General features: G+C 44.0%; 1 protein-coding gene across 2 annotated transcripts in view; it reads right to left on the minus strand.

Annotated features, from left to right (window-relative positions):
• Nucleotides 1–860: 860 nt before the first annotated feature.
• Kcnd3 (potassium voltage-gated channel subfamily D member 3) overlaps nt 861–27,913 on the minus strand; it is a 215,914-nt gene continuing 188,861 nt past the window's right edge. Inside the window, exons 3-8 of one of the 2 annotated variants that reach the window (XM_004853728.4) lie at nt 16,436–16,598; nt 10,407–10,508; nt 9,974–10,063; nt 8,385–8,441; nt 7,013–7,260; nt 861–6,285 (exon numbers count right to left, since the gene is read on the minus strand). In XM_004853728.4, coding sequence (XP_004853785.1) covers nt 6,084–6,285; nt 7,013–7,260; nt 8,385–8,441; nt 9,974–10,063; nt 10,407–10,508; nt 16,436–16,598 — 862 coding nt within the window. In that variant the 3' untranslated portion in view covers nt 861–6,083. The remainder of the gene's footprint in view (nt 6,286–7,012; nt 7,261–8,384; nt 8,442–9,973; nt 10,064–10,406; nt 10,509–16,435; nt 16,599–27,913) is intronic. The other variant, XM_004853729.4, reaches the window with a different exon arrangement.

The raw sequence follows: 27,913 nt of genomic DNA on the forward strand, positions 1-27,913 counted from the left end.
AAAGAACAGGACTTGCCCAAAGAACATCTGGTTTCCAGTTACTTTCCACCAGATTATTTGAGCTATGTGTCTGTAGTGACACCTAGTGGGTGATGAGGATGTGAGCATCAGTGATTAAACTGGCTGTGTTTGCATAGGGCATCAAGGATTTGCCTTAATGTTCCATTTCTATTACTATTTTCCCTGAGATCTGGTGGTTGTGGGGAAATTAAAAGCATTTACATTTTTGTTGCTACATGGTGAAATGTGAGAATGTTGATCTCACCGTTTAAGTCAGAATTGTTAAGGTTAGAGCAGATCTTCAAAGTACAGTAATCTAAGCCTCCCATGTTTAAGATGAGCAAATCAACTGAAGTGAGGAGAAAGTTACTGATGTGGAGTCATATAAGTGAGTGATACCCTCTTCACCTGATTCCCAAGCTTTCTACTCTACCCTGTACATTTAATTTTGAGTTTTAAATTTGAGATCATGGTTTAGTTGGAGCAGATATTATATGTACCATCAGCAGAACTAGTACTGATACATAAAGGTAGATTTTCTCTCAATAATACAGGGTTGCGCCTCAAAAGAGCTGTTGACAAATGCCATCAAATGATTTATCAGTTAAATGTTGACTTGTTAGGGAACATCCATAACTATGGCATGGGGCAGTCAAGAACCATCAGGAAGCCACAAAAGAGTTGCTTACATTGAGGGAATGGGGTGGGCAAGTTAGACTAAGCCTTTACCCTCCTAAAATGCTGTCACTTCTCAAGCCAGCTAGGAAGCCTCTCTTCATACTACCCTTATTCTCTAGTGTATGGCAGTATCTTTGGGAGGAAAGAAGAATTAATATTAAAAGAAACTATGCATGTAGACATTTTAGGGTTTGTGGCACATAGTTTAATCCAGATTGGATACATCAGGTACAGCAGTGGCACATGACTCAATACTGTAAATGATATACATGTTTTAACATATGCACTACAGTTTCAAAAGACGACAGGAAACTCAGTCTTTTTTTTCCATAGAAAGTTTTCACATGTTTATCTTCCTGCAGTTTTGTACAGTAGATTTCTTCTTTGCCATTGTGATGTTGGTAAGCAAAGCCCATTTATTAAAATACGAAAATAGAAAACAACACACTTGATATTTTTCACGATAACATTAATGGGAGAGTATGACCTCTAAGGAAAACATACTGGAATGTCTGATTATCAAAAATATACCATCCCTCCCACTTCCCAGGTTTGTAAAATAGTCTGTTGGTCCAAGGAGCTCCTCAGGACTTGGTCAGTGCCCTACACTGGCTAAAGTGACATCAGCCGGTGTAGTTAAGTAACCTGCTAAGATAAATGTCACTCCCACAGTTGATGAAAAAAACATAGAACATCCTGGATAGAAAACAAGACTTATAAGGAACCCCTTTAAAGCTGTTTCATTTTCTGATAGCTGCTTTTTCTTAGTTCTAATGATGCTCTTCATGATGCTGTTTAGGCTCCAAGGGTCATAACACCTTTTCCTTCATCTAGTCACTTTAAAGCTTTGCAAATAATGAAAATTCATTATGAAATCAGGGAAAATAAAAGTTCCTCAGGTTCCTGTTATCATAGTTACCATGCCAACTGGTATAGAAAGGGAACTAATATTGCCTTACATTGACAGTGTTGAGATCCTTTTGCCTTATAGTTACCTGGTAATTGATGTGAGGGAGCCTGGATAATGAATTCATTAATAACCTCAAATCTAGTGTTAGTCAATTTTAACCACTACTCCTTCAGAATAAAAAAGACAAAAAACCTAGATATATAATGTTACAATGTATACTTTCCCTACTTGTATTCTAACAAGGTAATTCTGTACTGTGGGAAGAAAACTGATAAAATCCTCAGCATATCCACATGTTGACTTTTTTGTAATTATGGATCTTTAACATCCACTGTTCAAATTCTGTGTGACTGTAGACTAGTGTATTCAACTGTCTGAGAATATTGGTCTTTTGAGAGGGGTTCTGTACATTTAGACCTGAGCTTGACACTAGTTAAGAAAATAGGGATGAGGGAGAAGTAATTCAGTTTGCTTCTGCAAGTCCTGGTTCTCTAGGGTAGTTCTGAAAGGAATGCCTCCTTAATCACCACCTTTGAAATCCAAGTTTTAAAAATATAAGACCCAGAGCAATGGATCATGATATGGAAGAAAAATCCCAGGACAAGATGTTGAAGCCCTGTATTGAACCTGTGACCAACCTGCCACATGAACTTGGTCAAGTCATTCAGCTGCTTTGTGCCCATTTCTTCTCTGAATCAAGGATTTATTACGTGACCTACTACCCTCTCAGACTGTAATCAGGATAAAAAGGAAGCTATGCTTGAAGTGTCACTGTCCTAGCCTTCTCTTCATTGAGAATAGATACATTTGGCTGCAAAAACTTGACTATTCACTTGTTCACCTGTTTCTGATCCAATTGATACTCCATAGCTGATTCTACCCATGAAATGGTGGCTTCCAAAGGACACCATGTATTAGTGCAATCAGGTGATTTCCAAAGGCTGTGTCCAAGTAATAGTGACATTTACATGACTGTCTCTTAAATATAGCATGGAGCCTTTCATGGCTCTTCTCCAAAGCATTTACTCTGAGGGGCAGTGCATGTGGTGGGGAAAACATTAGACAGTAGCCAAAGGACTTGTGTTCTGATCCCAGCTTTGTCATTAAATGGCTGCATGACGTTGAGTAAGTCACTGAATTCCTCTGGGCCTCAGCTTTCTATACTGCAGAATGAACGATATATTCTTTACTATCTTCTATACACTGTAGAATGAATTAGACATTCGTTAATGTTTTGTAGGTCTGATATAGTCAATACTGTATTTTTTGAGTTTCCATTCATTTGAAATTTGAATGTAGCTTATTAGTTTTTTTGTCTTTGCTTTTTTCAAACTCCTCCCACTCCACACACACAATGTTGAATGGGATTGAATAGAATGGATAAATGATTCTGGAAACCTGTTTTGTTGAAGCTCAAGCCATTGCATCAGAAAGATGGCCCCCGAAAACTGTTACCTTCTTTCTTCAGTTACTAGCCAATGAGCTGGGTTTATTAAACTGAGTCAGCACACTTTGGAACTAGAAATGCCTTTTAGCAGTGTAGTTAGGCTGAATTCTACTGGGTAGTGAGCCATTTTCCTAGGTTGACATCTTTTAGGTCAGAGGTGAGCTGGGCCCCTTATCCCTGGCCAAGGCTAGAATGAGGGAAGGAGATGAATGGGATAGGCTCTTTTAAGAACGGGCATTGTTGGACATGGTGGCACATATCTGTAATCCCAGCACTCCAGAGGCTCAGTGAAGAGGATCTTGAGTTTGAGGCCAAGCTGGGCCTACATGGTCCTTGTATCAAACCAACAACCAAAAAAACCTGGCATAATGTGGGCTTTGGAAATACAACTGAAGCAACATAGAACAGCTAGTCTATGAGAGTCAATAAGAAACATGGGGAACTGTTTGGGACATGGTTTTTAAAATATATTAATTTGCCACCTGCCTTGCAAGCAGAAGGTCCCGAGTTTGATCCCTGGTACCAAAAAAATATTAAGTTTTGTGAGGACCACTAATATGCTTTGTTGTTGAACTGTCATAGTGACATGTAGATTCTTGGTTGAATCAAATATTATTCTATCCTGGTAAGGATGTGTTCTTAAATGAAGCACAAGTAGTTTGTGTATGCAACCATGTTCCTTTTACCTCTTTTGGTCATGTTATTTAATTCTAATGATGTATGACTTAAGATACTTACACATTGCTAACTTTGTTCCATTCTTCATGCTTTCAAAAGTCAGATCCTTTCATAGTCCTTTGCCTGCCCCTGCCTTTCCTGATGACAAGTGTGAAGTGAATGGATTTAAGTAGTTATTCTCAGATAATGTTTAGGTTGGTTTTGTGTGTGTGTGTGTGTGTGTGTGTGTGTGTGTGTGTGTGTGTACATGTCTTCCTCTAGTTGTATGGTAATACTTTTATGCTTTCTTTGACCAATGCTTAGAAGGCAAGAACTGCCCCATTCCTATGTTAAGGGGAAATCTTTAAGGCTAGACCCAGAGAAAGGACTGTCAGTGGTCAATGAGGATTAGCACAGGGAGATGCAGATAAAAAGATGGCTCCCTCTCCTCTGCCCTTCTGCCCACCTTCCTGTAAGGTGCCACTGCAAAACCCTTTGACTTTCTCTGCCTACAGGGTCACTTGAGCTAGGATCATTGGGAAGCCAGATGAGGGTGTTTTTAGGTTCCTGGCTAGTGAAACTCATCTAGATGGCTATGGTAGGCAGAGAAATTCCTCGCCTATAATTTTAACAACTAACCACTAAGCTGTAGAACTGAAAAGGAGCTCTGGGAGCTTGTGTATATCAGAGCCCAGGCTACAGAGATTGCAGTGGGGTAACTGGGGATTGGGGAGGGCAGGAGAGGGCTTGTCCTTAACCTTGAGGCCCACCTTCTCTGCGATAAGCAATGAAAATGGTTATTCCAAAAATCCCATTCCCAGGCCCACTATGGTGTAAGCTACAGAAATAAAAATGCTGTCTATGTTTTGAAGAAATAATCTTCACTCTCTCACTTTACAGAAACGATCAGGTTCTCCCCTATTTCAGCTACCTTCAGAGATCAGGCCTGAAGATACTTCAGAAATCAAGTCATCTTTCAGACCAAGTATGAATCATCTAGAATCTTACTTGCTTTCATGCTTTTAAATATCCTTCACGAAGCACTCAGGTCTAACCTTCTACAACCTCCACATGCGAGTTGCCTCAGGTGGGAGATAAGAGAAATAAGACTCTTAGTCCCATCCCACTGTCCTCTGGAAGAAACTGTGCATAGGGCCTTTTAGCAGAGCTCTGGTTGGGCTTTATCGTCGATCCTGAAAGAAGGTACATAGCAGGGTGCCAGAGGGCTCCTGCAGCTGTGAGCCCTGGGTTCTATCCTCACTTTTCTGGTCGACACCAGAGGGGACAGCTTTTCAGGAGTTGATATTTTCTTTTTCATGATCCTAGTATGATGAATCTGTCTATTCCCTTTCTTCCCAGAAATGGAAATAGCAAACAATGGTGGTTTCAACCACAGAGAAGCATCTTTGTTCCTAAAGTGGACTCTCCTTACCCCTAAGCTCTCCCCATCTTTGGTCCATTTCTCTCTTCTGCATTTGTATTCACGCAACTGTACCCCCCAGGCATAAGTCTCTAGTGCTTGGCAGTGACGGAGAAAGCTGTACTAGCATGTCTCAGGATCACTGGATCCATGTAGAGATGAATGGTTGGACACAAAGGAAACAGCCAGGGGGAAGCAGAGAGGTACATGGAGAAATGAAGGACACAAGGACAGACATAGTGTAAGGGCTGCAGTGTGGTCACCTGGCAGCTCTGTGCAGGTCAGCTGAGCAGTGAGGGCCCAGGCTGTTGACCTCACCCACCTGGGGGAATGGAGAGAGAGCTCAGCTCTAACTGACTGTGAGCCTAAAAGCTTCTGCTATAAAAAGAGAGAGAGAGAAAGAGAAAAAAAAAAAAAAACCCTCACAAAATGCATTGTTTTGGTTCAAAGGTGCTGGGTCCATGGAGAAAAACATTTCACAAAAATTCGTTGGTGTTTTTGTTTTCCACCTTTTCCCATGAATAAATATTATCCATTAAAAGCCTTGAAAAAGGTGCTTAAATACACAGTGTTATATTTTCTTCCTGTTTTGCATGTGACGACTTGGCCTCTGTGCTGCTCTTGGTCTTGTGTTTTCCTCACTGGGGTCTCCAGAAACAATTATTTGGTTTGAAGCCCCCTCTCCAGCCCTGTCCTGGCAGGCAGCCCACACCCCCTACCCACCCTCCCTCCCTTCTATCTGGCCCCAGTGAGAAGCAGTGTCACAGGGCAGTGTCCACGCCAGCAGCGGGAGCCTCAGACGCCCCTTGAGGCCTCTTTTCCCTTCCAGGCACAAGTCTCAGTGCTAGGGGTGCCTCTGCCAGGCAGAAATTGTGGGGAAAGGGGAAGGAGTGGTCCCATAAAGTGGCCACCCACCAACATGCCAGCCCCCTTTCACTCCCCACTACCCCCCGGCCCTCTGTCCAGTGGTTTTACAAGGCAGAGACCTTGACAACATTGCTGGCTATGGAAGGAATGTTCGTGTTGGGGCCTGGGCTGGCAGGGGCTGGGCGACTTTCCCCCTCTGGGGTTAGTGCTGGGGGTGTGGGAATGCTGATGATAGCTGTGGTGATCTGGGATGTTTTGCAGTTTGGTCTCAGTCCGTCGTCTGCTTTCAAATTAAGGCTGGAGCGACTGGGATAGAAAAGAATGAACTGATGATTGTTTCTGCTTGAGAGCAAAGCAAAGCTTCCTCAACTGCCTGCATTTCTTGCTCATAGGAAGTAGGACATTTTGGTGGCCCACTCTCTTTTCCTTTGGTAATTAGCTTCCAATAGTCTAAGTATTATTCCTAAATTACTAACAAGTACAAAGTCAATTTAGATTGGGCTTTGGAATTCAGAGTATACCCTCTGCCCCTTCTCCACAGTGGTTGTTTACCTATTATTTGTGAAATCTGACATTTGTTTTCCCTAAATTCTCTGCAACTCATGCAGAAGTAGTAGAAAGAGGCTTAAATATAAGCAGAAAGTAGAGGAAAAGTCAGTCTGTGATTCAAAATCAGCTTGGGATAATTTATGCATAACATGATTGTGAAAATTATTTCCTTAAGAAAACGGTCAATTCTTTGCACTGAGGTGGGTTAATTTTGGATTATTTTGAGGTTATTTTTCCTCTAATACCTAACCCCACTTTTGGCCTAAAACTGCTATACCATCCTCCAACAGCTTGTGAAGGGCTTTGGGTTAACTTCACAGGATGAGAAGGAAGGTGGGGGAGGCAGGTGGAGGGGACTCATGCATTAGATAAGGAGGAGGGTGACTAGAAGATCCTAAGGTTCTCCTAGTGCTGGCTGGGATTGTTTAATTCTGTGAACAGAATGACTCAAGCCTTTAGGGGTGACAGAATGGAGCCCACGCACCTGGTAGTGAGGGAGGGCTGCTCACTGCCCTGGATGTGGATCGTGCTGAGCTCTTGCATGCTGCGCAGGCGAGTGGCTGGCAGGTTAGAATTGGGCAGGTGTGTGGTCTTCTTACTGCGACGGGAGCAGCAGGTGGTAGTGAGGCTCGGGTGGCTGGACAGTGAGGGACTTCGTGTGGATGGGTAGTTCTGCATTGAGCTCTCCATGCAGTTCTGCTCAAACATCTGTTCATCAATAAACTCATGGTTCTGTGGGAGGCAGAAGGAGAAGAAATAGGAAAAGGAGGGAGAGAGGAGGGGCATAAGCCCATATTTTGTATTCTGCCTGTCCTGGAAGGGCCTTGAAGGGAGGTCTACCAGCTGCCTGGGTCACAGAAAAGCATTTGGGAGGAGACATCAAAGGTGGAAAGGAAGAATCATATTGGCAGCCCTGGCCATCAGGTTGAAGGGTAGAGACCACAGTTATTAAGTCATGATGTGATCTATACCCTACCTGCAGCTTTGAGTTGAAGGGACATAGAGGACATGGAAGGATTCAGTGGCATCATTGAAGTGGAGGCAAAGACTTTTCGTTGTAGGCTTCATCCGAGATCTGCCATGGGCGGCAGATAAGGAGTCCCTGAGGATGAGTGTGCTAGGTTGTCTTTTCTGGATCATATGAACCCTAAGGGTGTGACATAAGCTTTTAAAGGTGCTGGATCATTCACAGAATTGAGGGAGCACTGTGCTTGGAGGCAAATGGGGTCATACTATGAGAGCTATGATTTCTTTTTATTATTGTTTTATCTTTTCACCTGATTATGGGATATGGATCTTAAATGTACCTGAGGCACAAGATTCCCTAGGTCAAGTGTGAGCATGGGAAGGGTATATTAAGAGTCTGTGGACTACAGGGGATGGGAATAGCATGTGGCTAAACTCAGGATAACTGAAAAACGGCTGTCTGCTCAAGGTTGCTGAAAACAATGGCATTAATGGTCTGGCCAAGGCTGCCGGAGTGAGGAGAAAGTCTGAGGACAAGTAACAAGAGCCCAGAGTTCAGCCCTGATAGCCACTACCAGGAGTGCTCAGGGAGATGAGGAGGTGGCACACACAAATGTGCACATTGGTGCTCACAGGAAACTGCTGTTGGTGCCATGTTCCACCGCCCCCTCCACCCCCTTGGAGAGGTCAAAGGAGGGAACTAGATAAGCAATTGGGTAGTTCAGCATAGAAAACTGGAAGCCTGAACTCTACTGGGTGTAACAGAAGGGATAGGATAAGCCCCAGAAGAATCAGCAGCACATGCAGAGAGCCAGACCAAGGAAAAAGAGGAGAATCCACACAGAAGAATAAGAGAGAAAAACATCAATTGAATTTTTAAAAAGTTATACCTTGATGGTGGAGGTTCGTACAGATAACAGGGGATCATCCACAAGATAGGACAACCCCTACAGGACAACATGCCAACAGAAGATAAAAACACCATTGATTGTACATTCCAGCATTCCCAAGCCAGTTTTGACATTCAATTTCAATCCTAGCATTCCACACTTTGAGTTAAACATTCCATCCCTTCGTCCCAGCATTCTGCCTCCCTTGTCCAAACATCTCCCCCCCTTTGATTATAGGACCCTTCTCTAATCCAACATTCACTCCTCCCATTCCAATAGTTGTCCTCATCCACCCCAACATTCCACCCCTTGTATCCAACATTCTTCCCCTAAAATCCAGCATTCCAGAGCTTTCACCCCAATATCCTACCCCCACAATCCAACATTCTTTCCCTCAAACTCAGCATTCCACCCCCTGCAATGCCAGCATTCCACCCCTCAATTCCCCAACCCCATTTATTCAATGTCAACATTCCAACCCTTTAAACACAAATATTTTCACCCATGTGCTTTCAGTGAACACATTCCACCCAGCACATGCAACTTAGAAAGGGCAGTTGGGTCTGGGCTTATCCCTTTGGCAAATTCAGTATCCTTGAGAAAAATGCTAGATATGTATATACAGTTCTTAATGATAAATCCCAGAAAACAGGGTTTGCAGAGCATCTTTCCATTTTGGAAGTCCTCAGTGGGTTCAACTGCTATCCATAGTATTCACATTTAGCTCAGATGAAGAGTCATCTAGCATCTATTTCCCCGACATCTGGGAGACTAGGATATGGAATAGTCAGAATTAGTTTAGAATTAGAAAGTTCCTTCCTTAAAGTGCTGAGCCCTTATTATAGGCTTTTGGAGAGGGAGCTTCTAGAAAGGACAGGGATGTTTCACTTTGGTTTACCCACCCCGACTTCTCCCTTCTTACTGTTCCTGGCACTTTTTGCCAAGGATCCAGCATTGGCCCTACTGCCCTTCCTCTCAGGCTGTTAGTGAGGCACAAGCACCATTCACATTCCAGCTGTGGCTCCCTAAACCATGACTCTGCAACAACCAAGCTTCAAAATCTGGGCCCCCTAAGAACTGCAGGGTGATGGAGAGGGATGGGACTGGTGAATCCCAAGAGAAACATGTACACTGCTCCCTTTATTCACTGTCTTCTGTTCCAAGGGGAATGTAAGGTGCAGAGGGACCCACAGATTAGATTCACCTAGTCCATGGGTAGGAAAGAAATCAACATTCTTCTCTACTTTCCTGTGGAAATACAGCCTGGGCTTTGAAGGGCGATGCCTATCAGAACTAACAAGTAGACAGGCAGTGCCCTTGAGCTGCAGTAATCAAACAGGCTGCAGGGACTGGTGTGAGTGTATGAGAAAGTTGGTGGGAATGGCCTCATCTGGCTGCTGCAGGACAGAGCAGGTTTCTAGCCTGGTGATCTCACCCCACTCTTGAGGGTCTTACACCTGGGGTGGCCAGACCTCATCATTCTCTTTTGGATCTGAAGGGGATACCCAAGGGTGGGGATGTGAGTAGAGCCTTAGGAGGAGGTCAGAAGTCAGGGATGACAGAGGAGGTGGTAACAGGTGGGGACTCACAGTGGTCTTTTCCAGGCAGTGGAGCAAGTGGTGGTGCTGGCTCTCAATAAGTGAGGTGGTCTTGCCCATCTGCTCCTCTTCTGGGGTGCCCTAGTGAAAAGGAAGAATGACCAACAATGAAGCTGGTGGCTCCTCCTTTCTCCAGCCTCTTCATTTTTCCACAGAAGACAGAAAGGCACCAGAAAAGTCTGGATGAGCCAAACTTTAGGATCAGCACTGAACATGCTCCTCTTAAGCAGGCCCTTGTTTATAGCTGGTTTAGCAGTGGTGGTGATAATCCCATGGGAGAGGTGTCTACGTGGGGAAAGTTTGGAAACATGTCCTCCTCAGGTTTCAAACTTGGGTTTGGGGACAGAGTGCTAGTGTCCTTGGAAAGAGAAAACACGCCCTTCTTCCCTTTCATGTCCCCAGCCAATGCCTCAAAGATACCTACCGTTAGCTCCAGTGCTTCATTGAGGAGCCCGTTTCGCTTGCTGTGCAGGTAGGCATTGGAGCTTCCTGTTTTAGCCACACGGATCCTGGCAAGGCGGGCCTTCTGTGATGGGCAGAGATGATTAAAGAGTGAGGGAGACCAAGATACACAGAGTCAACAAGGCTGGCAAAGTGGGCGCCCCAGCCCCAGTGGTGTTTGATGAAGGGGAGGGAGCTGCTGCCTCCCTGCCTCCTGCATTTCTGCTTAAGGATCTGAGATGGTGTGTCAACTTTTTGCACCTTCTCATAGACGGAATCCAAGGAGTTTCTGTGCACGTCCTCAGCCTGTGTGTATCTGGCAGGAGAAATATCACTTACTCCAATCAATTTTCCTTCCAAAGGTTTCATGACTTTTACTCAGTATTGCACAATGCCATGTGCTGTTCCATTGAGTATGTATTATCTCTGAACTAGATTACAAGGTCTTTGAAGGAAAGGTGATGGCTGTCTTGATTTTTACCTAGGATCCAGTGTAATTCCCTTCATACAGTAGGTTCCCAAATACTGGTTAATCATGAGAAAATCAAGGATTGGCTATGTACCACTCAATACTTCTTAATTTTCTCTGCTATTTGTCTCTTAACACTTATTACTAAGATAGTATACATTTTATGCATTTATATTGCTACAGTGTTTCTCCCTGTTAGAATGTAAGTTCCTTGAGGGCAGGAGTTTTTGCTTGTTTATTGGTATATCCCCAGTGCTTAGTAAACAGATCTTCAATATTTTTAAAAACATTAAATGTATTTACATATCTGTCTTTGGGAGTGGTTCATGTGTGGATGTGTTCATGCATAGATGTCTACAATGCTGTGCATGTTGTGGGAATGAATACAGGCTACAGAACAGGTGATCTGGTATGTGGGTGAGTGGGCTTCTGAGAGGGTGGAACATGTTTCCATATGCCAGTCTGGCTTTAAGCAGTACAATTGAAACTCTCCCCAGCTCCAACCCAGGAAGCCTTTGGCAGAGAAAGTCCCATGTAGGAGGGTTGCGTTGTGTCTCAAGGGCTGAAAGCTCACCTCTCTTGCTTGCAGAAGAAATGGGAGAGGCTGGATACACTGCCCATGCTGGCTCCTCTTCTTCCTAATAACCCTAATCAATGTCCCATGACTATGGCACAGCCAAAGACAGGGCTAAAAGGAAGGAGTTTGGGACTAGGTAGAGGGGTCCCTGCTGGTTTGAAAAATGTGCCTCAAAGTTTAGGCCCTGTAGATCTACACTAAGCTCCAGTATTGCTACAGGAAGCAGAAGAGACCACAAGGACCACAGACCCATTCTAGAGTGGAAGAGATCTTCTCCCTAGCTCTGAGCAAGTCTGTAGGTAACTTCAACCTGGACTTTGAGCATTAGAGTCTTTGAGAAATTATGGCAATTTCCATTTCTTGTCACTCTCTCAAGTATATCTCCCAAGTGCCCTGGTGGGCTGGGCTATCTGCTAGAAGGAAACCATGGACTCGGGTTCAGGTTGTCAACAGAAACCCAAAGGACTTTCTGTGTCCTGTTTCCTAGGAAGTCCCCCATTGAGGGCCTCTCTCCTTGTGGGGTCAGTTCAGCTCCTTTTTCTGACTTCTGCTTGTGAGGAAGAGGCCAGGACTTGAGTCTGAAAGATTCTAGTGAATCTGGGAATGGCTGCTCTTCTAGAAGAGGGAATAAAAAGGGAATCTGGGAGAGAAAGGCTGGCATGCCAACTGTATCATTCCTCTTCCCTCTGAGCAAAGAATATTTACTCAAGGTCTAGACAGTTCTCCTACCCAGAAATCCTGTTACAGCCCTTCCCATTGGCTAATTGTTTATATTCTAACAAGTTCTTCATTGTTTTCACATGTAGCTGTTATTACTCTGGGTGAACTAGGTGTTGAGAGCTGCATATGGAAATCCAATTGTGTCAAGCTCATTATAGCCTTATATAATCTGATTGCACCACTTAAAGCCAGACCTTTCTCATATCTAGGGTCTGTCTTCATTACTTTCTAGAGATGAAAGATTCTCCCATTCTCCTTTGTGGCACTTCTTTTAATCTTATCTTACCCTGAGCTCTATTAAAGCAACAGATTGTCATATCAAATGCAGTATATCATTTAATCATTTCCTACACAGGATAAAGAGGTTTGTGATGTATTTACCGAGCTATACCTAGCATATGAAGTTTCATAGGGGCTCTTTTCCTTAGCTTTGAGCTCCTTAGGGCTAGGGCCTTTGTTTGATTCATAATTCTATCTCTAGCACCCATACAGTGCTCTTTACTAGGCAAATACTCAAGCAAGGTTTATGATGGCCAAGAAAGGAAGATGATTATGCATAGTTGGTTGGAAGTCTATGTTTATAAGGCCATTGTTACGGGCACAATCCTTGTGTAGACTTGTCAGCTTCACTCTCTTCCCTGGTCATAAGAACAACAAAGTGGTCTAAGCCACTTCAAAAACACATATGCACACACAAAATGTGTGAGAGGAAGTGACTTATGTAGGGCAGGGCATGGACTAGCAAGACTTCAGCAAAAGTCTTCCAACTTTCAAGCCAAACGCTGCTTCTTTTGTATCTTCCTTCTCTTCTTGAATTTTAACTCCTATCTTGCCAGTTTCTAAACTTGAAAAGCAAAGTCCAGGAGGTTGCATTTTCAACAGGTGTGGAGATTCCAGGGTTGAGGAGAGATCTAGAAGGAGACTACTGCCACCTGGTACTGTTCCAGGCACTGTTTATGATCAAGATCATGATCCTGTTAATCTCTGAGAAGCCTTTCACAACTGAACACTTTCTAGCTAGCTAGATGGTTTTCAGGTACCCTTTGGCGATAAATATTTACGTCTCTTACACTGAAAGAGGCAGAAGAAGGAGAGAAAAAAAGGAGGAATGGAAAAACTAAAAGAGAACACAGGCAATTACACTTTTAGGCATTTATCCAAGAGAAATTAAAACTTACGTTCACATAAAAACCTGTACACTAATGTTCCTAACAGCTGTATTTGTAAAACTTAAATCTGTAAGCATCCCAGGTGTTCTTCAATAGGTGAACAAAAAACTAGTACATCCACACCATGAAATACTACTTAGCAGTGAAATGGAATGGGTTATTGATACAATTGTTGGATGACTCTCCAACAATTACATAGAATGAAAAAAGCCAATCCCCAAAGGTTACCTATTGTATGAGTCCATTTATATAATATTTTGGAAATAAAAACATAACTAGAGAACAGATACATTGTTGGCAGGGGTCAAGGACAAGGCGGGGAGCGTGGCCGGGGGTGTGGCTCTAAAAGGGCAACCCAGGGATCCTTGTGGAGTTGGAGCTCTTCAGTGCCACATTCATCAAACCAGTGTTCTGCAGGAATCCAATAGGTGATACCATTGTAAAACACACAAGTACAAATAAAAGTGGGGTAATCCCAGTAAGGTTGGTGGATTGTATCAGTATTCATAGCCTGGTCGCGATATTGTACTACACTTCTGTAAAATGTTACCACTGGGCAAAACCTGGCAAACTATACAAAGGAGTTCTTTGTACAGTTTCTTACAACTACATATGAATCTTTACTTACCTCAGTAAAATATTCCATTAAAAACAAATATTATGGTCATACGTGAGGTTCCCTCTTTTTGTGCCCTGTGAACCTCTCGCTTGACTTCTAGTTCTCTTGGCGCAGAAGATGTAGTCTCTGAAGCAAATCAGTCACCATGGATAGAGATGACTATGTAAACTTCTTTTTGGACCTCTACACCCAAGTGGGCTGGACTGTAGCCCCTAGGGGTGCGGGCTGGGCTGAGGACTATCACTAGCTCCACTGGCCCTCTCCCCACTCCCTTGAAGGCACCTAGGCCTGTGTGCCTTGGCTCACCATGACAGATTCAGTGCTGGAAGCACGCAGTATTGTTTTTTTCTCTCACAGGAGGCCCAAGGTGAAAGAGACAGAGCTGAGCAACCTTGAAGAGAAACAGTGTCCAGGCTAGGTGAAAACACTGTAAATATTTACTCTGATTTCAAAGGAAGAGAGAAGAGGATGAGGGGCAGGAGGGAGATTCGTCTTGAGCAGCTAGAGAGAGGAAGCCAGAATTATGTCTGGATTTTAATCACAAGGAGCTTTATACAGCCCCAGGGGGGAAATGTCCATTGCTGTGTTCTTTGCAGACAAGACACAGTAAGAAGTAGGTAGGGATGTGGGCAGGGAGGGTCCGGTGGTTGCAGGAGCTACCTGGAGCATAGCTGAGGGGAGTGGCTTCTTGTGAAGCCCACTTGCTCTGCCAAAAACCTGTTCTAGGACTAGCTCTGGTCTGGGGTCAGGAGGTAATATGTGTACTATAGGAATCCTCATCCTTCAGGGCCTCAGGCTCCTAGATTTGAATGAGTTTCTCCTTGTCCCTTTATTTCGAACTGCATAACGAATTTAGACTATTGTCCAAAATTGTCAGCAGACTTAGGGAACAAGATAAGACTTCCATTTCTGGGGTGGTTGCCAGCGGATATGGGGGAAGAACTCTGATGTTGGGTGGAGAGATAGGAGACATGGGCTGGTGGGATGGAGAAGACACCAGAATAGAAATCTTAAGGCTAGCAACATTATAGACCAGGTCAAGATAGGTAAAAATACAGTTTAGACAGAGAAAGGCAGGAGACCAAGAAGGAGGTGACCATTAGGACACACAACTGGTGATGTGCTGGAGGTTGGAACCAATCAGGTTTACTACATAATTATATGTGTATATTTATATATGTATATATTTATATGTGAGTAATTATATTGTGCATATTTATACATTATATATTCTCTAGATTGTGCAGTAATTGTTAAACACTTTGGAGCTAGCTTTCACAAACTTGTGGCTTTGTTATAGTCTGCATACACAGATCTATTCTGAAATTCTAGATTCTTTTGATCTAACCGAGGGGTTATTCCTGCAAGTAAGAGTAAATAATCCAGCTTCAGGACTTGCTAGATAGTAGGTACTTAGTATGTTTGTAGAATAAATGAATGAGAGAAAAATAAATAAGGAGAAAAAAAATCCTAGGCCTCTATTAAGCTTTCAACTGGGTCCTCTTTTGTCCTTTGTATCCAGAGGCTCTAAGCACACTCCCTGGAGGTCAAGATGCTGCTGATGGAGCACCAATTATCAGCCAGGTCAAGTCCCCCATAACACCCTTTCCTAATAGAAGCCATGGTAAAAGTCACTGCTGGGGACCTCCTTTAGCCAAATGCCTTAAAAATGCTAGTTTGTGAGAGGTGGCTACGTAGAGGAGTTGTTCTAGAGAGAAGGGTGAAGGGTAGTCATAGAAGGAGCAAGCTTCCAGATGTTCCCCTTCAAGCTCCCAAGCTCTAAGTCTTTGGACATTCCCCTCTTTCTGGGGTAGGTGACTTAAAGTCCTTGCTGACTTAAAGAGTATATCCTGAGAATAAAGTGGTAAGAATAAAGCGAGTGAGAATAAAGTTTATCCTGAGAATAAAGTGGAATTTTTCTCAGCACTGACAAATTCTCCTGGCCAACAGTTGAGTTTTGTGCCTTTACCTATGATACTGTGAAGATTACTAAAGCTTGATGTGCAGTTTGTCCCTGAACTCAATGGCCTCAGAATGTTCTCTCATTTTTCTTCTTGGCACACTTATTTTTGTCACTAGGTTTTTATAGGCTATTGCAGGATATTAAGACAAAACTATGTTTCCCAGTAAATTCTTGGCTGGATGGAGGAGGAGCCACAGGACAGCTCAATAGCCTTGGCTGGGCATTGGAGGTGGAACCAGGTCTAAGAAGTCGCCAAGGAATAACCACAAGGGGGAATAATCAGCTTATGGATAATGGGGGGCTTGTTGGGTTTTGCAGCTGAGGGGGGTTGGAGTTCAGGACACTGATGGGTAGGAAGGGATGTAAAGCACTTTACCTTCCCAAGTCAGAGGCCTCTTGTGCAGGGATCCTCTAAGAGACTCCAGGCCTGGCAACCTACCTGTACCCTGTGACCCTTCCACATCCTCCCTGCCTATCCTTGTGTTTGTAGCTTACCTTTTGTGCTCTGCGTTTATCAGCTCTCTGATTTTGGTGGTAAATCCTGCTAAAGTTGGAAACAATCACAGGGACTGGCAGGGCAATGACCAGGACACCACTCAGGGAGCAGATGGAGCCAAAGATCTTTCCTGCAATTGTTTTAGGCACCATGTCTCCATATCTGAGAGAGAGAAAGAGAAAGAGAGAGAGAGTAGCAGGATATAGAGAAGAAATAGAGACCATCCCATCCATCCATCCATCCATCCATCCAACAATTGTTTAATATGCCTACTATGCACCAGGTCCAGTGACATAACCCAGGAGTGAATGAAACAGACAAGATCCTTGTGATCAGGAGCCAACCTCCTTCAAGGGGAAGACCATATACAAGAAAGGGAATGCATTCCAAACCTGTGGCTTGTGGTCATTCCTGTGAGGACAGAGGTAGATGCTATGTCAGATGGTGGGAGTGTGGTTGGGAAAGCCCTCTCCAAGGCTCTAGCATTTAAGTTGAGATCTGAAGGCAAAGTGTCTAGCTGCATAAAGCCCCTGGCATGAGTGTGCCAGGGAGAAGGAGCAGGAAGTATAGAGGCCCTGAGGTGGTATGAAGGAGACTGGCTTGTTCTAGCAATTGTGGAGGTGCCAGCGGGATGGGACACAGCAATGGAGGGGAGAGATGTATCAAAGGAGGTGGAGGAGGCAGGCAAGGGCTAAAGCACACAGTGCCTAGTGGGTCAGGGTGGGGAGCACAGATTATCCAGGTACAGTGAGGAGCCGTGGTAGAATTTTAAGCAAAAGAGCAATAGGATCTCACTTATGGTCATTCAAATAATGATAAACTTACTTTCTTCTCATGTGGAGATTTACAACTTACAAAGCATTTTTACATATTTGCCTCACTCAAACCCCATGAGCCCTGTGACCTTTGTATTCTTAGCCCCTTTGTACAGATGCAGGAAGTGAAGCTCAGAGAGCACATGCATTTCCCTTCTTTGCTCAGCTGGGATCAAAATCCACTCCTCTTTCTCTGTTTTCCATTAACCACACTGTCTCAGAGGGAGCCTGCGAGTTCTGAAACAGATCCTTAAGCCACGAAGCCATGCTGGGGTTGTGCCTGCTCCTCTCAGAGCTCAGAGAAACTCTCTTAAGTACTTTACACCCCGGCAGCTGCCCCCAGGGACCAACCTGCATGGCCTGGCTCCCACTCAGCCCTGGGCAGCCCAGCCAGAGCCTTTCCTCCAATCAATAAGATGCTCTCCACAGTAGTTAAGTGTTTAGCTTCCTCTTTACTGAGATAATTTAAAGACCTTATTAAGCAAAGAGCTGTGATAACTACTCTGACCAAAGCCAGAAATATCATCTCCTCTGCCTCTTTGTCCTCTGCATGTCTGGAGCATAAACAGGCTTAGCATGACCAGGAATGATAGTGGCTAAAATGTGAGGCTCAAAGTCATTTTTCCTGTGTCCTTCTCTATAAAAGGAAGATCACTTACATCATTATCCTATTGTGACATATGCAGCTCATAAGCAATAAACATTATTGCTTTTATCTAGGCATTCTGGTACCCATAGTCTTCATTGGTGGAAAACTCTAAAAGCACAGTTAATTTTCCCAAATTCAAATAATCCCAGTCATGGAGAAAAGTGGGCTGCTCTGGAGATATATCACGTTAGCTGGGATTTTCAGATGGCACGACAGAAAGGCAGCCAATGAGCACATGCCCACTGATGAAAATGAAGCATGGCAGAAAGGCTATGTTTCAGAGATTGAGGCTAGTGAAGGTGCTAAGGACAGCAACAAGGTGGTTTTATCTATCTGAAGGCAAAATGAGGAGGGGAGTTATGCCTACTGCTGGGGCAGTTGGTCTGCTGTTATCCTATGACAGAACAAAAGCAGAACAACTCCACTTCCAGGCACTTCTGCCTTCTCCACCTAGAAGAATACATATCATCTTGGAAAGGCTGGGACAAATGCCAATGAGGATGGGGAGCTTAAAGTTGGAGATTTAGAGTGGATAAGTGCCCAGCTGGATTCAGTGAACTTCCATCACAGATCCATGTGGACCCGAGCTCTGGAGATAGGACAGATGTGCAGATGGGCTTGCAGAACCAGTGCCCATTGTCTCTGAGAAATCACAGAACAGTGCAGAAATACCAAGAGACTAGAGATGGAAAACTGGTGCATTGATATTTCAAAGAAGGCAAAAGGAGGTCTGAGAAATTACAGACCAACAGCTTGGCATCTCTCAATTCTTCCATGAGATTGCTGGCAGAATTTGAGAGCAAAGTATTAAGTGGACAGCTTGTGAACACTTGGAAAATAAGCTGTATTGGTTTGCTATGCTCCCATCTTGCCAAATAAACCTTATTTCTTGTTTTGAGAGTGAGATTAATTGGCTGGTAGATCTGAGGACTCTTACAGACCTATTGCATCATGATTTTACCAAGATGTGTTCTTGTCCCAGATCTTTACACCCCTGACAAGCAGGAGGAATGTGGCATGGAGAGTGTTATGATCAGCAGAAACAGTCACTATTTTTACTGTTCTGGAACTTCTTCAATAGTAGCCCTATGCCAGCATAGTGAAGTTCACAATTTTCAGGTTAGAAGGGTCTCAACGAGTGAAAGAGTAAATATGTAAATAAAATAAAGAATGGGTCTAAAGTTAGGTCGCCAGTGGTATGTTCTAGATTTTTTTTAACACCTTGTGTAATGGGAGAGGGAGGCAGCACGGCCTAATATTCAGAGAAGAGACTGGAGTCAGACCTGGGCTTGAACCCTAGCCCTTATCATTTACTAGTTAATGACCATGGGTAATTTGTTTAATCTGAGCCTCTACTACCTATAAGGTGGGTTTTAAATCTCTAGAATTGTTGTGATAATAATTCGAAGAAACATTTAATTCAGTGTTTATGTAACTGTAAATTCTCTACAAACAGTCAGTGTGGTGGACAGGTATCGTTTTGTCTGCAAATGGTCTAATCCCATCCAGGAGCTGTGCTCCTCCCCTGCCAGGAGGACGTAAACTCTGTCCACAGGAGCTGCCATAGTCTTACAGATCTTTCCTTAAGTCTCAATTCCCACTGTCACAGTAAATTTACTATAGGGCATCTTACCCAAGCAGCAGGGTCATTGAGTTCTTTTCCTGGACTTATTTAACAGCTTTACTGAGATACAACTTATATACCACAAAGTTCAACCATTTAAATAATGTGTTTCTTTTCTTTCAGATTTAGTTATTCATTTTTAAGTCTCTATCAACTTAATTATCATAAGCACAGATTAACAGCCAGATTCTCAGACCAAAAACCAGGTAAAACACATACAACAATTATAGTATAGTAAATCAAGGTACACTTTTACATACATTGGCCATGCTGAATTACAGTAATTTATCTCTCTTTTTTCTATTGTCTTTTACTTTTTACTTTATTTATCATATAAGATTTATCATATAAATTGGATTTATCATATAAGAGAAACCATGTGATATTTAAGCTTGCGTGTCTGATTTACTTCACTTAACATTATGTTCTCAAGGTGCACCCATTTTCCTAAAAATGATTCAAGTTTATCCTTCTTTACAGCAGAGTAGTACTCTATTGTGTATAAATACCACATTTTCCTTATCTATTCATCGGTTGAAGGCCATCTAGGCTGCTTTCAAGATTTAGCTATTATGAATTGTGCTGCTACAAACATGGGTGTGCATGTATCACTGTAGTATGTCTTTTAACTCTTTTGGGAAGATACCTAGAAAGGGAATAGCTGGATCAAAGGGAATTTTTATTTTTAGTTTTTGAGGAATCTCCATATTGATTTCCATAGTGGTTGCACCAGTTTACATTCCCACTACTAATAACGAAAGGTTACTTGTCCCTGCAGGCTTTCCAGCATTTGTTATTATTTGAATTCTTGAAATTAGCTATTCTTTCTAGAGTGAGATGGAATCTCTGTGTTGTTTTAAGTAAATTGTACATTTCAACAATTTTTAGTGCATTGACACAGTTGAGCTTTACCTTCAGCACAGTCATGACAGGTTTAACATTTTTATAACCTCCACAGAAAGTATTACATTCATTAGCAGCCAATGACCACGCACCTCATCCTTCAGTTCCTGACAATCATTAGCTCTGTCTCTATAGATTTCTCTCTTTTGGACATTTCAGATAAAGAGGCTTATATAATATGTGGGCTCCTGTCTCTGACTTCTTTCACTCAGCATAATGTTTTCAACATTCATCCATGCAGCATGTATCAGTACTTCCTTCTTCTACCTCAATAATATTCAGTTGTAAGGATATGCCACACTTTGATAATTCATTGATAAGCTAAGACATTTGGGTTATTTTCACTTTTTACCTATTATGAATAATGTTGCTATGAATATTTGTGTACAAGTTCTTGTGTGGACATATGTTTTCATTTCCCCAAGAGTCATAGGGTAACTATGTTTAACAGTTTGAGGCCCTGACAAACTGTTTTCTTTCCAAAGTGTACCACCGCTAGCAGTGAATGAATGAGGGGTCCAACTGCTTCTTATAGAAGACAATACTTGCTACTATCTGCCTTTTTTATTATAGCTGTCATGGTAGGGATGAAGTGATACTGGATTGTGGTCCTGATCTGCATTTTCCTAATGACGAATGATGCTGGGCATTTTTTCCCCTTCCTGGAATTGGACTTTTGGGAGCAGATCAATCTCTTTTGAAGAAGTTAAAGCTATAACAAGTAAAGCTCTGGAACTGTTGACAGCTATACTTTCTGCCATGAGAAAAAACCCAGATTATAGTTGAGAGGAAGAAGGCTGACAGATACCAAAAAGTGAGAGATGGGAAGAGATGGTCTTGCCGGGGCCCTGCTTCATCCTTGACTGTCCTATGGGTCAGCTGTTCAGTCCTTCCTTTGACTCTGCTTAATAACAAAGTACTTTTGCTTAACTTTGTTTTTGTTTTAGATCCTATAATGATGACGATGGGGAGACTGTTATTGACGATTGTTTAAAGCAATATTTTTTCAAATTTCTAAATGTCAGGGCTATTATGAATTGGAGTCCTAAGAAGTCAAAAGGATTTTAACAGGTTGTAATCATGGGTGAAGCCAGGCAAATTAATTTTAACACAGATAAATGACATCACAAGCATTTTGATTCAAATAATCATTGACTTGTATAGCTGATGGGAGAAACTTGGTTTAACAGTGGCCAACACTGTAATAGCTACTAAGAGCCTAACACCATGTTAGGCTGGAGCGACAGGGGTCCACTGTCCAGAAAAAGGAAGTTTGTGTCCATCCTCTGCTCCTCGATGCAGACCACTTCCTGGCACTGTACAATCTTATAGGACTTTGATTAATTGGATCATGTCATAGAAGGGAGGCTGGGATGATGAATTATGTGGAAATCTTTTCAAGGGAAACAGTCAAAGGAATGGGAACATTTGGCCGGAGGAGGAAGGGATGGGGAATGAAAGGACGGGAGGGAACAATGTACTGAGCCTGTGATAAGAACTTTATCCACATCAGTGATTCTCACAATGACCTGCCCTAGCAGGTAGGGGTGAGCCACTTTCAGGATGAGAAGCTGGAGTCCAGTGAGGACAGGAACTTGTTCAAGGTCATTCAAGCAATAAGATGCAGACTTGTTTGGGTTAGACTTGGGGTGGGTTTGTTTTGCATTGCCCTGCTCTGTGCTCTACTTCCTGCTCCCTGGGTAGGGGAAGGCAGAGGGGGGTGTGGGAGTGGGGCAGGAAGAGGCTGGTTTTGGAGGAGGGTTCTGAGGAGTCAGCTGTGACTTACCGCTCCTCTCCAACCCTACAGCCCCAGTGGCAGCAATGCAGCAGTGTTCAAAAGTGGGGTTTCACTCTGAGTGCCAGAATGCCTAGGGCAAATTCTGGCCCTGCTGCTTGTTAGCTGAGTGATATGGGCGTGTTTCTTATCTTCCTGTCCTCAGTTTCCTGGCATTGACAAAATATGTACTTCACAGGTTTGTTGTGAGGGATTAAATGGGTTAGTATTTGTAAAAGTGCTCAGCCTGGCATATAGTAAGAGCTTTATAAGAGTTTGTCAGGTAAGCCTTGGGGTCAGATCACCATTATTTCTAGAGTGGACTTCTGCAAAGGCCTGTTGAATTCACATTCCACCTCACCTCAGCCTCCAGAGTAGCTGGAATTACTGGCACAGGTGTTTCCATGCTTGGTTTAAGAAACACATCTTTGAAATGCAGATCCCTGCTCAAAGCACTTCAGTAATGTTTGTGGAAGAACAAGTTAATGAGCAAAACCTACCTTCCAATGCTGTTGCAAGGACTACATGCCTCTTACACAGTAAACACTCATTAAGCAGCAACTAATTATGGTTGTGATGACCGTGATGGACAGGACTCTTTATTCCATGGCCTCTCCTAGGACCCACCTGGGCAGGAGCATTGAGATGGGGGAGCTGATGGTGGTTCTCTAAGTCCTAATAGCATCTACAGCCTATTTTCTCATGAAATGTTAAAGAGAGGGATAAGAAAAGAAAAAAAAATAGAAAGAGTCATATCCCAGAGAAAAAATTTAAACCCAGAGCCTTATTTCCTTTTTGTCTTTCTCCATTCATGAAAATGAGGACTCCCCTCCCACCCCCATTTTGGTTTGTGGATGGGAGTAATGGAGGCAAGAAAGCCACTCCTAGAGGTGACATCCCAGGTATAGATGGACTATGGTGCTCGTTCAGACTTAGGAGTCCACCAGAACCCTAGCTGGTGCCAGTGTAGAGCAGCTGTCTGCCCTGAGCAGTTGGTATCAAGGACTCCATGCTTTTCTGTTGCCCACCCTCGCCCAGTGCATTCTCGGTAATCTACAGTGATGTCTGGGTTGAGGCAAGAGCAGGAAAGCTTACTATCCTAATATGGAAGACTAATTAATTTGTATTAGGGCTTAGGGATAATTAAACTTTCTATCTGAACTTAAGCTGCACAAACCACCTGCCTTGTACAATTAATTGCTGCCTTCATTTCCTCCTCCAGGTGCTGGGAGATAAGTGCAGGCTGTGTTCCCCACCCGATTCTGCCCTCTTCTCAGCCAGGAGCAAGGTGCCTATCTGATGGGAAGTCTATTCCTCACTGGAGGCTGAGCACTGCCCGTTTGGGGCACAGCTGATGAGAGTGCATCAGGAGACACATCCCTGAGTTTCTGCAAGGAGGATGTGTCAGCCTCACCACCACACCTACTCCTGCACCCACCTTCTCCGCAGCAATGCCCTTGACCTTGGCCTCTGTGAGCCCTGGTGTTGGGGTGGGGTTGGGGTCAGCAGCTGTCCTGTTGGTTGGCATCAGGGTGAAGAGATTTCTCAGAGGAGGCTGGGGCTCCAGAGTGAGTTCTAGGGACTCAATCCTCTGGGATTCTCTCCTCATCCATGGGCAAAGGACAGCAGTAGACCATAATGGGGGAACCAAAAACACCAGCCTGGGCTGATGCATTCATCCCCCGACAAACACCTATGGAGCTTCTTTCCATGTCCAAATCCCCTCCATGGTGCAGCACCTCTGTAATGTGTGTTTTAAAAAAACTCTTCTGTTAGGTACTATGCAGACATCATTTCATTTGCTCCCCCCAGTAATCTCTAGACACATTATTATCCTCATTTTACAGATGAGGAAACTAAGGCAGAAAGTGGTTAAATACTATGCCCAACGTAACTTAGCTAGGCAGTTACAGAATTAGGGCATGGACAGCGCTCTTTGATTCCAGGGTCCCTACGCACAAGCGTTAGTGATTTCACCCCAAAGCTGTGGCTCTGAGGGGCCAACATGACAGGCACCGGTGGGGTTAGCGAGTGAGGGAAGAAAACCCCAGAGGCAACCAGATTAGGGCATCAGCATAGCCATAATTCTACAAATAACTTTGGCCTTGCTCTTGATCCCAGGGTGGGGGACTTGGGAAGTAAAGCCAAAGCCTCACGTCACCCCTCCTTCTGACCACTAGAACTGCCTGGAGGGCTCACATCCCATAGCTGGGTAAGACCCAGCCGTGAGCCAGAGGATAAAAGGCTGGGTTGCATTTGGGAACTATGAACTTCCTCAGAAAACTCCCTGAGGGTGAACCCGGAGGGGAGAGAAGAGGCTCAGAGGGGCAATCATTAGATCAACAATCATGGTGACAATTCAGAAACAGTTATTTTTATTTAGCATCAGTATGGGCCATTTGATCCTCATAACAAACTTAGGAGATATTCTCAGCCCCATTTTTGAGATGAAAAAGCTGAAACTCAGAGAAGTTACGTATCATGCCCAGGATCATCAGCTTACTCAAGCTAATTTTCCAAAGCAGGCTTCTCTGACTTTAGAGCACCCCTCCTTCTCACTACTGCAGCAACAGAGAGAGCTGGAGGACTTGACTAGTTCACAGGAGAAAGAGAAGCATCAAGATCAGGGGTCTGAGCACAGACACCCTGTGGAGAGGCCCTCAGGTGCTAAGGGAGTTGTTTCTGGGCTCTGCAGGCAGACTCCTGACAAAGGGCAGTGCGTGCAACCTTCCAGGCCATCATTGTTGGCCCTGCTCTGCAAGGTCACACTCAGTCACAGCTGCACTCTTGGCAGAGGCACTGCTCTTGATTTGTGGTGATAATCTCCTTGTTTTGCCACCTCAGTGGCAATTTTTGTGGGTGACAAACTTGATATTTTAAACCAGTGGGTCTCAAACTTAAGTGTGCGTCAGAATTGCCTGGAGGGCTTGGTAAACCATAGAATGCTTGGGCTCCACCTCTGATTTCTGATTCTGTTGAACTGGAGTGACACACCAGAATTTGCATTCTAAGTTGTTGGTGATGGGGAACCACACTTGGAGAATCACTGCTCTACAGCTTTATCTCCCCTTTCCTTACAGATCTTCAGGTTTATAGGAAGTTAGAAGAAAGAGGTTGTAGCCACTGGTCTACAGCAGTCATTGCACAAGTGAGGAAATCAGAGCGAGGTTACACACTGGAGGGAGAGCTGGCCAGACAGTCCAGGGGAATTCCATACCCCTACGTTTACTAGACACACACACACACACACACACACACACACACACACCTGCAATGCTTTTCACTCTATCCCTCTGGACTGATGGATCAAACAAACATCTGCTGGGTATTTACCTTGTGTCCATTGCTTTGCTGAGTGCTGGGGATACAAAACTAGATAGACAGGCATGACCCTGTCCTCAAGGAGCTTATGCCATCATACAGAAGACAGGTTAATCATGATGACCATCCAATGCCGCAACACCATGAGAAGGATGTATGTTGGGTCCTGCATAGCACAAAGGAGGGGCCTCTAAATCAAAGGAGGGCATCAGGGATCTCGTGGAGGAAGCAACACAGGGTAAGCTGTGAAGGAACTGTGAGAAAGTACTGACTGGAGCAAGGGTAAGTGTGAGATGAGGCAGGAGAGGTGGTTTCACGGAGGTCTTCTGGGTGAAATTTCCAACGTGAGCTTTCTCCTGAAAGCAACCGGGAGTCAATGAAGAATTTAAGAAAGGGAGTGATATGATCAAATATTCATCTTTGAGGGCTGGGGATTTAGCTCAGTGGATCCGCCACCTGCCTCGCAAGCATAAGGTCATGAGTTCGATCCCCGGTTCCAAAAAAAAAATTAATCTTTGAAAGATCACCCTGAAAGCAGCGTAAAGGATGGGCTGGATGGGGATGAAGGTGAACTGGGCAATAGGATACTATACTACTGCAGGCAAGACATGATGAGGCCTGAACCAAGGAAGTAGCAAGGGGGTGACAAGGAGGGGACAGATACTACTGTTTAGGAAGCAGAACCTGCTGGGCTTGGAAACTGGCCCCTGTGGGGGTGGGGGTGGGGGTGGGAAGGAAGGGAGGGCCCTGAGGTGGTGCTGAGGCTTGGCAGGTGAGGTAGCCTTGTGTACATCTCCAGCTATGCTTACCCCCTTCCCTTCCCCTGCTGTCCACACTCCTGTCAAACCATACTCACCTGAGCTCCCAGATGCTTTGGGCTCCTCCATCTGGGGCGCCCATTTGGGCCAGCCACTACCCAGGGCCTTCTCTCTACTGCTGTCTGCCTACTAACTTGCACTTATCTTTCTGGATGCTGTTCAAATGTCGCCTCCCTAGGCCTTGTGTGACTCCCCCAGGCAGAGCATCAGTCACGCTTGTCTCTCACCTCCATCACAGTGCTTGCTTCTTTGTGCCCCAGTATACCTCACCAAATGCCTGTTTTCCCCATGGGGATAAGAGCAGTGTGAGGACATGGTTGTCTCTAAGTCCCAGATGCCTAACATGTGTCATGATGCAGAGCAGGAATTCAACAGTTAATGAGTGAACAAGAGATGAAGCAGCTCCCCCATTGTATGTTCCACAGACTGCAGTGGTCTTAAATCATTCTTGAATCAGACTGCAAGCTCCAGGCAGACAGACACTGTAGCCTCAATACCAAAAACAATGCCTGGGACATGAGGAGCACACAAGATACCTATTAAGTGAGTGAATGAACTATGAATAGATTATCAGTGGAGCTGCTCATGTAGCTCATTAGAAGGCCTCATTAGAAGGCCTTTCTGATGCAAAACATCTATGTCCTGAATATAGTTTATGACACACTGTGGGGTTCATTTGAACTAGGAGAAACCTATTACAATAGGTACTTCCAGTGAAAAGGAACAAATCACAAAGCAAAATCAAGCTAGGAGGAGCGAGCAGGAAGCAGAGAAGGAATCCTGTTGCTCTGAGGCATATGCCCAGTGATCTCTGATTTGTCCTTGGGTAACTAACTGATCCTTGGGCTACAGCAAGAAGGTAGGACTTCAAAGCAAGTTAGGCCCTGGAAGCAGGCTGAAGTGGTCCCAAGATGGCACTGCCAACTGGATTATACACAAATCATATTTAAATCCTTCCCAGGTAAACATCCTAACCTAGGCCCTCGAAGTTCCCACAGACTAAGATTCAGAAAAAGAACCACATGGAAGCAAGTAACCACGAATGAGAGTCAATAGGAAAAACTTGGATTTAGACTCCCTAAGAACTTCAGATACTAGAGTTATAAAGAATAGTTATATATGCAGTGATTTCTGAAAATAAAGGGTGGAATCACAAAGATGAGCAAGAACAGAATGCTATCAGGAACCATAGGGCACATGTGGAAAAGAATCAAGTGGAGTTTCTAGGAGTGAAAAATTTAAACGCTAAAATTAATTAGCACTGAGCATAGTGCCACACACCAACTGGTTATCCTATTGGGTTCAGCTTCTGCAGAGTTCCTCTTCCCAACCTAATCCTTAAGGACCCTCATGCTGTCAGTTGGTCCAAAAAGTGCTTGTACCTGACTCTAAACCTATCATGAGGAGGGCAGTAATGACTTGGGGAGGGGGAGGGATGCATGCATCAGCCTTGTCACCAAAAGAGGTGATCACTATAGCCACATGATAAAGTGGAATAAGGGCAGCTTCCTGTAGAGACATGACGCCTGTGGCTCACATATCTTCCAGGAAAGATGCACTAGGAAGGAAAGAC

This window comes from Heterocephalus glaber, unplaced genomic scaffold (genome assembly GCF_053883595.1).
Source record: "Heterocephalus glaber isolate CG9 unplaced genomic scaffold, H.glaber_assembly_v1.0 deba00001442, whole genome shotgun sequence".
Classification (NCBI taxonomy): Eukaryota; Metazoa; Chordata; class Mammalia; order Rodentia; family Bathyergidae; genus Heterocephalus; species Heterocephalus glaber.